We start from the raw sequence: 12,010 nt of genomic DNA, 5'->3' as shown, positions 1-12,010 counted from the left end.
TCTCTCTCTTTCTCTCTCTCTCTCTCTTTCATTTGGGAGAGAAAAGTGGAATGACCCTGCACATTTTTGTTCTATTCCGCTGTCATTATTTAAGAGGGTCATTAGTGATCGTCTCCCTGCTCCGTGTAAGCTTAAGCCTTATTCTTGACTCGTAGCCCTAAAATGAGGTTTTACACACACATACACACACATGCATATATACACACACTCCCAGAACAGAGAGCCATTAGTGGCATCTGTGAAAAGCAGGAAAAAAGGACAGTGATTATATAACGGAGAGCTCGTCGTTACGGGCACCAGCGTTTTTGTGACTGAGAGCACAGTGGCCTGGAATTCGAAGCAGATTAACGGAAACATAAACTAACCCATTACAGGAAAAAGCCCTCACAGCATGAACCAGGAATATGACCTTGAGCAAGGTTTAAAAGCTTGAGAGTCTAAAGCGAGAGGGAGAAAATATACGAATGGAATGCAGTGTGATTTTAGCATTAAGGATGAATATCTAATACTTGCAAGTGACACTAATGTCTATGACGGGGCGTTTTTCTGATCCGTCATAGTTTAAGCTACATGAACAATTAAGCTACATGAATGAATGAGTGAACGGTGTACAATTTAATTAAGTACAGGTTAAATTTGTTGAAATCAAGCTTTCGTGTGCTGAAGCTTTATGTGTTTCAGAGGCAGCATGTGGTAAGCTTCACTCTGCCCATTTGGTAGATGTCATTTGATTATGAAAATTAGCTAGTACATAGGAATCGGTAATGACTACAATTATTTAAAAAAAGAAGTTTAAAGTCAAGCAGAAAACAATGAAATGAAAATCTTTTGTGAAATAAAATTGCAATCCTAATTTAAAATTCCTTGGCAGTGAAATTATGGGTTGAGAACTTATTTAATGGTGTGATTGATTAGAGGGACAATGAGGGCATGGATAGGATTGTCATGACTGTGTGAAACCAGCTTTGGGCTGCTGCAAAATATAGTGCCTAAAAATGCTCTATTTATGAAGCCTTACAGAGTTCATTATGTTTAATTTGATTAATAAAATATTGAGGAGTAATTATCAACATATTTATTTATTTATTAATTTATTTTTATGATATTTCAAAGATCAGACCTCTGTTTATCAGACCTCTGTTTATATATATTTTTTTACATTTATTAATAATTATATTATTATATATTATATATCAGTTATTTCGAAATATTTAGGCTTTTAATTCGACTTTTCAGTCATTTTTCCTTTGTTAAAATTTTGTTACAAATATTTTGAGAATCAGGGGGGCACGGTGGCTTAGTGGTTAGGACATTCGCCTCACACCTCCAGGGTTGGGGGTTCGATTCCCGCCTCCGCCTTGTGTGTGTGTGGAGTTTGCATGTTCTCCCCGTGCCTCGGGGGTTTTCTCCGGGTACTCCGGTTTCCTCCCCCGGTCCAAAGACATGCATGGTAGGTTGATTGGCATCTCTGGAAAATTGTCCATAGTGTGTGATTGCGTGAGTGAATGAGAGTGTGTGTGTGTGTGTGTGCCCTGCGATGGGTTGGCACTCCGTCCAGGGTGTATCCTGCCTTGATGCCCGATGACGCCTGAGATAGGCACAGGCTCCCCGTGACCCGAGATAGTTCGGATAAGCGGTAGAAAATGAGAGAGAATGAGTGAGTATTTTGAGAATCGAATCAAATTGTGAACACGTGATGGAATGAATGAATGGAACTTAATCAGGACTGGAATTTATTGTTATGCTTCTATTGTCCAAACCGTTTACAGGTAGTGTATGTGTCAATTATATCAGTTTATAGCATCCTACACCTGACACTTCTTCACTGTTTCTCTTTAGATTTGTACTGGATATGTAGCCTCGATAGCAAAAATAAAACAGAGTTAATATTCTTGTCCATTTTTAGATCAAAATTTATGTGGAAAGTAAACCTACAGGGAGATAAACTTACCGAGCTCTTCAGATTTAATGACTCTAATTTACTATTTATTGCTTCTTAATTTTGTCTATAAACAGCTTCATTTAACATCAGAAGCCATTAGTGGAGAAATCAAAGACAACAAACTCACCACTTAAATTTGTCTGAAATTTGTTTCCCAGATTTTCCATATGACATATGACCTGGCCAGTGCGATGGTGCGTATCGTGAATCTGATTGGCATGATGCTCCTGCTGTGCCACTGGGATGGCTGCCTGCAGTTCCTTGTACCCATGCTGCAGGACTTCCCTCCCGACTGTTGGGTCGCCAAAAACAAGATGGTGGTGAGTATTTTCAGATGGTTCCTTAATCTCAATCAGATTTTTTTTGTTTTTGTAGAGGGTTCATGCTGTCTCCTCCTCATCTCATGTGATTTCTGTTAATTACAGTACTCAACCTGTGCATGTGCTCAAGCTGAGGTTCATCTGTTCTGTATTTTGTCATCTTTGGTCTATTCCTTTTTGTACAGTATTCCGAGATTCATTTCAATAGACAGAAAAAGTTATCAGACTTTCTTGAAGGTGACATTTTACAAGGTGTGTTATTAAAAAAAAATTGTCAAGGAGAAATGGAACAGATGCTAATTTTTTGTAAAGCCCTACTTCAATATCAGTCAAGTATTGACAATTTTCCAGTGAGCACCCTCGCTATGCTTTAATTTTGCATTATTGTTAGTCAAGAGGTGTTCCTTTTTTGAGAGGCCCTGGTGCTCAGGAGAGTGACGAGAGAGCCTGGTCTCATTACAAACTCTCTTCCACCTGGTAATTGAGTTCCCTTTCCAGTTATATAAACAAGCTGCTGAACACCTGAGGTGTGACCCTGGATCACCTGCATGAGAAGGACTGGAGTATCCAGCCAGGGCTCAGATAAGAAAAGGCTCGTGTGACATTTGATTTATAGCCAGAATTCACCAATGAGGCTTCTGGGAACTTGTGGGCTTCTGAGGTCTAATGGTGATTTGGTCATTACCTTACAGAATACCTAAAATAGCACAGATGCATCAGAATTGAGTTATAAAGGCTGATCAGATTGAATGTAGGTCACCCAAACTCTGAGGGTAGAACAAGTGCATTGTGGGATGATGAAGCATGAAATGGAGAATAAAGAAATAAAAGGAAGAAATAAAAATGTGTTTAAATGACAAAGAAATTACAGTTGTCCAACCATCCTCCAATTTTCTCCCCACTTTGGTCACCTTACAGTTCCCACCCACCAGATAGCTTTCAACCAGGTAGGGTAAAGGCTAAGTGCTCTCTCTGAGACACTTGGATTCACTTGGCTGCATCTTTTTAATCATGCTGCATCATTGGTCAGCATAACAGACACAAAAGGTACCAGTTGTAAACTAGCAGCATTGCCATTCTAATGGACAAGATGGGAGTAGAAGTACTGTTTTGGTTGTAACTAGCCTATTGGCTCACATTACCATGATCACGAAAAGTAAATGCCATCTTTCCCACTCAGAGAACAAATATGCTTCCTTAACTCCTGGTGATGGATGGCTATGGCATTGTGGAGATCTCACAACAGTAATGTGTTTCTGTTGTGCCATTGTGGAGCTCAAGTTACTGATGGTTTTGTTTTTTCTTCTGTTACACCAATGTTATTAGATGCAACCCCATTAATAAATGTAATTAATGTACTTGTTAGTCATATGCAGGAAATTATTGCACCATGTCATCATTTCTTTTCCAATCTGGCAGCCCCTTTTTTGGAATTCACCTCTGCACAAATTAGCTTGAAAGCAATTTGGACATGTCTCCTGAGGAAAGTACTGGTATTGATTTCCACATAGATCCAAAAGAAAAGAGACATGTATTCAAATTTAGGGACGCAATGAAATCTGTCTAGCCAGCTGACCTGAATTCTTCACATTTTCCCGGGCCTTTATGTGTTTTATTCACATTCTGCATGCTTAGCATGTGTGGTGCATTTCAGGTTCTGAATGCCACGGTCCAGAAACACCTGCTATGGCTGCCTCAAGCGGCCCAGACCTCAGAGACTGTAGTGCTTGTTGACCTTTAACATAGTGAGTGTGATGGCCTCAGGGTGTGTGTCCCTCTTTCCCCCTGCAGAATGATACGTGGGGCCAGCAGTACTCGTATGCCCTCTTCAAGGCCATGAGTCACATGCTGTGCATCGGTTACGGCATGTATCCTCCAGTGGGAATGACGGACGTTTGGCTTACTATCCTCAGCATGATCGTTGGAGCAACATGCTATGCTATGTTTGTGGGCCATGCCACGGCGCTCATCCAGTCTCTGGACTCCTCACGAAGGCAATACCAAGAAAAGGTAAGTGAGTTGCTTTGCTGAAGGGAAATTCTATAGAAACCAGTGGAAGGTCATGCTAAAAGGAATTCATTACGAGTGCAGAATTTTGACTAATTGCTTCATTTAAAAATGAGATCTACCATTCTTCTCTAAATACATTATATTGTAGAACTAAGCAATAGAAATTGCATTATGAAAGATAGAAATAATTAAACAATATCAGAGTCATGTAAGTCATTAAGAGGTGACAGTGATTAACACTGTGTTCAATATTATATACACACTATTTTAACACATCTGGTTGCTCTCATTTTTAACCCATTTTGACCCGCTTTGGTTTCCACATTTACGTTTCTTTTCGGGTAACTATGATTGGTTCCACTTGTTCTTTATTTCAGTCTTTAACATTTCCCATGTCCCATGTTTACCTCACTACCCTGTACAATGATTTGTGTGGTTCTACGAATGATTTTTTTATTGCTGTAATTTATTTATTAATTAATGTTAATTACTTAGTTAATTTTTACTATTTTCTAAGAGTTACAGTTTTCTGGTTATTATGTAGCTTTTTATCTAGGTTTATTGTTGTGAATTTTCCTTTGCTAAACATTTCATCAATTTATTATTACAATATTTTAAAAGTTCTTATATTTAAATAAAAACCATTAAGTCAATTTATGCTAGTGACCTCTATATCTTAGTAGAACATATGGTAATGAATTGCAAGTTTTCATGTAGGGCATTTGTAGAACTTGGTATGAGGGAACAAACTTTAATGCTGGAATTAGTGACCTTTTTTGTAATAGAAAGACACCATTAAGGCTTAGCAATATACTTACTCTCACAGCTCAGCTTACACAATACAATATTAATTACAATGCAATGTCAAATGAATCATCACAACCCTTATAACCTTGTCAGCATACCATATGTCATTTTTTTTGGTATGAAAATGTATATAAAATAGGAAAGATAAAAGATATATCCTTATAAACGTTTGCCGGATTAGATCCCTGTGAGAATGTTGCAAAACATGAAACATATTTTTAGCATCACTGCTACAGTAACTGTAGTTTTACTGTTTTAAATCTTCAGAAGTTTTTTTATTTACATCAAATTTGCTAGCATAATTGACTAGCAGTGTACATAAATGGCTAACTTGAGTTTGTTATTTAGCTAGCTCTGCTATCTTGGTCTATTATATTAGTGCTAAATTTATGTGTGTGTGTGTGTGTGTGTGTGTGTGTGTGTTTAAACTAAGCTGACTGTCAAAGGGTGTCAAAGGGTTAAAATGCTGCTACTTCTAAACTACCTTTCAATTTTTGTTCTATAACTTCCTCACAATTTAGCTATATTAGCTTTGTATCTGTAGCGCAAAACTAATAAAACAAATGTAGTTTGGACATCAGCCTTATCTTTGTGGTTGACTGCATTATAATGATAAGAAAAAAATTAAATCCTTTAACGCATCCAGTGTTCTTAGATTAGAATTGATAACAAGACACACGGGGTACTGTGAACCCAGCGCTCACCTGAAGTGGTGGACAAAACTGCATGATGCCAGCATGTGGCAAGTCTCCGCTCTCTCCCTGATGCCTGCCTCACCCTGGGTATGGCAGGTATAATAATGAGTAAAGCTGCCAGCCTGCCACATGGCCCACCATCTGTGGAGTAAGCTGGAAAGATGGAAATGGAGAAGGGGAGATAGAAGGAGGGTAGGTGCTCCCTGGGAAAGGGAAGGAGGGTTATATTGGGTGTAAGATGCTGCCAGAAGATTGATGGGAAAGAGTGAGAAAACTGCAGAGAGAGAGAGAGAGCTGGATGAACAAGACGGTTGAGTTTGATTGATAGAAAGAGTGAGAAAGTGATGCAAATAAATACTGAACAGTTTCTGAAGATTGTGGAAAGACATATGAGAAGAACTATAATTGAGTGTCACACACAGTTATGCAGGTCAGTTAAAATTGTTCAGAACACCAAAAACAATGAGAAGTCAAAATAAAATAGTGATAGCAAATTATAAAATAATGAGAGTGTGTTTATACTATTTTTTAACTAACATCTAACAGCTAGTTGGATGTGCTCTTATAGGAAACTAAAGAAATGTGCTCCTCTTACTCTCTTACTCCTCTAGGGGAAGTTGTGGCCTAATGGCCTAATGGTTAGAGTATTTGACTTCTAACCCAAAGGTTGTGGGTTTGAGTCTGACTCGAACCCACATGACTGAGGTGCCCTTGAGCAAGGCACCGAACCCTCACTAACTGCTCCCCAGGCGCCGCAGCATAAATGGATGCCCACCCTTTTCTATCCATTTACAGTTACATCTGATGTTAAAGTAAAACCATAAAGTGCATCATTTTTAACATTCCTTAAAGATTTTCCTGTGGCAAAAAACTTCAAAAGTTTAAACTCTGTCTGTTACAGAGTGCAGACACTGGAGACTGCTCAGTTTTTCCTTCATCTGATACTTACTGTACATAGACATTTGCTTTCTACTCGCTACATCACATTTTACTATAATCATTTATTTGTAACGACTTTAACAAAATTACTAACATATTAAAATGTTTAGCAGACGCAGAAGCAAGAATGAGCCCTAATACCGTCACTGTAATCTATCTGCTGTTACACATTGCTGCAGTTTGTATGGTGAAAGTTAGTGATTAGCATTAAGCTACTGTGTATCAGAGCTATTATCAAGATAGCTAACAGAGAATTGTGAATAAAGCTGACTTCAGTTATCTTTAGCTAATAGTTGACTAAATTCATGGGTAACTACTAGTTTACTACTAGTCTACTAGTGGTACTAGTTTAGGGTTAGGGGCTAAGGTTACTGTTAGTGTTAAGTTAGGGATAAGCATTAGGGTTAAGGGTGAAGTAACGGTTAGGTTAGGGGTTTGGATTAAGTCAGAGCTAGGTTAGAGATTAAGGTTCAGTTTTACACTTTAACTTGAATGAACATTTCAATTTAGGATTTAAGATGAGTATTTGTACTTTTTCTGAAGAACTTGCAACTTCTGAAGAATACACAAAGTATGAGGCATTTGGTGAGCAGCTCTGTTAGTCTCACATGCTACCATAGACTGTGTTTCTATGCAGACCTTCTTATTTATACCGAAATACAGACACTAGACATGTGTTTATGCCAGACAGTGAATGTGTTTGAGAGCGAAAGCTGAAGGAATGAGAAATTAGAACAGAGAGGTGAGATATTCAGTGAGATGGTGTGAGAAGCCTTGAGTGTGGAGGAAACTGAAAATTTCCATGAGTCCTTGAGCTCTCGAAAAGTATCAAGAAAAAAAATCGGACCTGCATATTTGCTATGTTTTGTTATGCAGGTTTCTTCGAAGCAAGGATTCAGATATAAATTATTAAAACTTCATCGAGTTGTTGATCATTTCGACTGTGAGCCCATGAAGTGAATGAGTGAACGTAGCTGGTCAAAGTTACAGCAGTTGCCTGGATCCCTGACATCACTGGGTTTAATATTACTAGCTTTCCATGCTACTGAGACTGAACTAAACCATAAAGAGACATTGGGGACAATCAGGTGCTAATTCAGTGTTTCTTTGCTACTTTTGCTTATTGATTAAACTCTTTTTGCATGTGTATATCTCAGGCATAAATGTTGCAGATTTACAATATCCTGCTTCAAGCTGATTTTTTACATTTTTAAATTAAGACATATTAATTACTGTGGACTTTCATCCAAGGATGGTATTTGTACCAAATTTTTATTCAGTTAATTAAGTTAATTAAGATTTGGTTTGTATAAATGTCATTGTGGGGGCACGGTGGCTTAGTGGTTAGCACGTTTGCCTCACACCTCCAGGGTTGGGGGTTTGATTCCCGCCTCCACCTTGTGTGTGTGGAGTTTGCATGTTCTCCCCGTGCCTCAGGGGTTTCCTCCGGGTACTCCGGTTTCCTCCCCCGGTCCAAAGACATGCATGGTAGGTTGATTGGCATCTCTGGAAAATTGTCCCTAGTGTGTGAGTGTGTGAGTGAATGAGAGTGTGTGTGCCCTGCGATGGGTTGGCACTCCGTCCAGGGTGTGTCCTGCCTTGATGCCCGATGACGCCTGAGATAGGCACAGGCTCCCTGTGACCCGAGGTAGTTCGGATAAGCGGTAGAAGATGAGTGAGTGAGTGAGTGAGTAAATGTCATTGTTTTGTTGGTAAAGCATTTGGTGGAGCATTTATATTGCAGACTTAAAAGTCAAAATGTCAAAATAAAAGTCTTCCATTAGAGGAAGCATATATATGTATATCCTCAATTTAACCCCCTCTGATTCCTTTGACGACATTTCCAGATCATGTTCTGATTGTTAAATGATCAAATAATCAGTGAGGCACTAATAAGAGTTTTGGGGTTATACCTCATATGTAATTCTAAAAGAGGAAGTCACCGAGAAGTGGAAAGTGAGAACATGGAGTTAAGATGAGGATGTATCTAGGACTGATGTGATATAATCTGCAAGCTTGGTTAGACTTATAGAGCCCAATTAAGTATGGAGTAAGATAGTTTTATTAAAAAATACATAAAAAGACTTGTATGGTGATTGATTGGTGAATACAAATTATTATTATTATTATTATTATTATTATTATTATTATTTTCCACATCCACTGTACATTATTTACAGATATGACATTTTGTGCATTCAGGAATCCTGGGAATTAGTTTTTTATTGAGTATTTAGGGAATAATGAGGTTAATGAATGTCCCAATACACCTCTTTTTTAATTAGTACAAAATATGCTATCCTTATAGTTCTCTCTTTGTTGTGGACTGGGTTCGATTCCCGTGTATTGAGTTAACTCTCAGTGCCGGTCCTAAGCACAGATAAAATGGAAGAGTTGTGTTGGGAAGGGCATCCGGTGTAAAACCTGTGTCAAGTCAAATAAAGAGAGAAAGGGAGAGTCTTTATTGATCCCGGAGCAAATTCAAGAATATGGGAACCAGATGATCCATTGTGGCAACCCAAACAGGGAGCAGCGAAAGAACAACAACATCATATCCTTATCAGATTTTGTCAATGTGAACAATGAATTTTTCTGAAAGATAAATAAGTAAATAATTCATTCATTAAAAAAGGACAGTCATGGGAACATATATTTTATATGTTATTTTCATATAAACAATAAGATGAAAGATTTTGATATTATTTAATTATTTTACAAAGATTCAGGATCTCAAGCAATTTTCATGTTGAACCTGAGCATAACAGACAGGTTCAAATGGTGCGCTTTGCCCAGTTGCCTCAGCCAGTTAACTGATTGACCGCACGCTATTAATGCTGTTACCTTGATGGCCGTCATTCCATAGCAACCTGCTCCCATGGAAACAGTGCTCGTTACATGTCTCATTTGTAGGCAGCCCCCTCGGGCCAGGCTGCCTGCAGAGGGGATATTTGTGTGGTAAACAGCGATTAATATTTCAGGTTGAGGCCTTTTAATTCATTTCTCTTTGAGCGTGGGTTATGTTGATTAATGCTACTTCACTCATCTTTTTGTCTATGTGAGGATAAAGAACAAGAGGCTGGAGTGTCAGCCTGATACTCTGAGGTGTGTTTTAGCACATGCTAGGTAGGTAGATTTACCAGAGATGTAAAACAATTTGACAAAACAATAGGTAGCTTTACAGTGTATGTTAACATGGACAGGCCAGTCGTGATTATAACTGTTAGCTTTGTTGTTGCTAACAAACCCTTAGCTAGCTTACTGTGCTTAAGAAGGTTTATTTTTTCGATCTGTTTCTACTTTTCAAGCGTGTCATGAGTTCACTGTGTAAATGAGAAGATTCAAGATGAACAGCCCAGAATCATTGTCTACAGACATGATTGTTTTCTGAAAGCTCTGTTCTCGAGTTGTGACAGATGTGTTGGTGTGTTCGAAATTCAGTCACGAGACAGCGCTAAGTGTAATTACTGTGTAATTCTTCTTATACAGTTTCTTGATGTTTTTCTGTCTGAGGGAAATGTTTCTATAGTGCAAATATCTTTACACTGTCTGTAAACATAAAAGCTATACGCAAGCTGGCTAAATCATTAACCTTATCATTAGCTAGCTTAAGGCTGCAGTGTTCTCTAAACTTGAACCAGTTAAATTAAATTTTCAAAAAGCTCTAGTTTTTTTCTTTGTTTTTATGACATTTTTATGTTTTTATGACATATGACTATGACATATGTTTTTATGACATATGACTATGACATTTCTCAGTGCTACATGCTAGCCAGCTAAACCATAAGGCTTATGGAACATTTAGCCAGCTAGTAAGTGCTGACAGATATTTACTGCTACTAATGCTAATTTATAAATAACTTGATTTTAAGTAAATCTCCCAACATTAAGCTAAATAGAACTCAAACATTGAATGAGCATTTTTTTATTCCAAGTAATAAAGAAGCAGGGAAAATGCCAGTTGTGCCATTTGTTTGTGAGGGTTTACCAGCTTGACTAGCGTGGCCTGTTTTTTGTACACAGCTCATTTTTTTTTAGCAAGGAAGTCTCAAAATGTCTAAAGAAGCTAGTTTATTAAAACATATGCCACTGACAGCAATTCTGTGCCAAAATCTGTGTGTATTTACATATTTTTCATTTTTTGTTTGAATGTACAAATGTTAGCATAGCAGAGTAGTTAAGTTATTTTCCATTTTACAGCTCATACCCATTAACAGCTGCTTCTGGAAATGACAGAACATGTGTGACGTTGGACCTTCACCTGCAAAAAAGAATCTAACTGCATATACAGTAGTGAGAAGTTAGATTGCCATTCGGTTGGCCTGATTGGGTAAAAAAGCACTTCCCCTTACCATTTTGTTTTCACTGATGGAGTCTGCATACGGAGAAATGCAAAGTGAGCAGTAGTTCAGAATATATAGATGAAAATAGATAGATGAGAAAAATAGACTCAAGCCACGAAGAAGTAAACAAATCAGTGAACTCATTTTTCTTTACTCTAAAAATTGTCGTGTTAGCAGAGAAGACAAATTTAGATATAGCCAGGAAGAAAGTGTAACACATAGCTACTCTATATGCTGTGCATAATTTAGAAAATAGTTTTTCTGCCCCATTTCATTCATCTTTTCCCTATATATATATATATATATATATATATATATATATATATATATATATATATATATATATATGTATATATATATATTCATCTTTTCCCTATATATATATATATATATATATATATATATTTAATTATTGAAGTTTGCTTGAGTTTGATTACAATTATTGTAAAGATTGCTTGAGATCCCATAGAGAATTCCCTTGAGAATAATTTAATTCTGTAGTAATGTGCCAATAAAACTGTTAGCCACTAGCCATTTGCAGGTTATGTTGCTTAGCAACCTTATTGCATGATGCATACATTAATTATTTTTAAATATCATTCATAATTAATTCAATTTTCATTGTATGTTGGCTTTTATTATTATGATTGTTACAGGATCTTTACCAAAACCCAGACTGGCTCCATGATGAAATATGAGTGGTGGATGATATATGCGATGATTCCAAACCACTAATGGTTATATTTTATGGTATATAGATTTATTAAGGGGTCCCAGAATGAGAAAAGCTCTGTACTAGAGTTTGATCTTAAATCAATAAGACTCTCAAGGGTGTGTTTTACTGTGGGTTTTTTCAGTTAAGGTTGAGCTGCTTGTTCTAGTAGTAGAGATGTGTAAGTATTTAGAGGCAGGATCCATGATAACAGAATCAAGCCAAAACAATCCAAAACAATAAGA

At 37.4% G+C, this 12,010-nt stretch overlaps 1 protein-coding gene across 1 annotated transcript in view; it reads left to right on the top strand.

Annotated features, from left to right (window-relative positions):
* hcn4 (hyperpolarization activated cyclic nucleotide-gated potassium channel 4) overlaps nucleotides 1–12,010 on the top strand; it is a 97,353-nt gene that overhangs the window by 48,732 nt on the left and 36,611 nt on the right. The window contains exons 3-4 of the mRNA XM_060878888.1: nucleotides 2,101–2,262; nucleotides 4,054–4,272. Coding sequence (XP_060734871.1) covers nucleotides 2,101–2,262; nucleotides 4,054–4,272 — 381 coding nt within the window. The remainder of the gene's footprint in view (nucleotides 1–2,100; nucleotides 2,263–4,053; nucleotides 4,273–12,010) is intronic.

This window comes from Tachysurus vachellii, chromosome 9 (genome assembly GCF_030014155.1).
Source record: "Tachysurus vachellii isolate PV-2020 chromosome 9, HZAU_Pvac_v1, whole genome shotgun sequence".
In the NCBI taxonomy this organism is placed as follows: Eukaryota; Metazoa; Chordata; class Actinopteri; order Siluriformes; family Bagridae; genus Tachysurus; species Tachysurus vachellii.
Note: the sequence above shows the minus strand (reverse complement) of the source record. Positions and strands in the feature narration are given on the sequence as shown.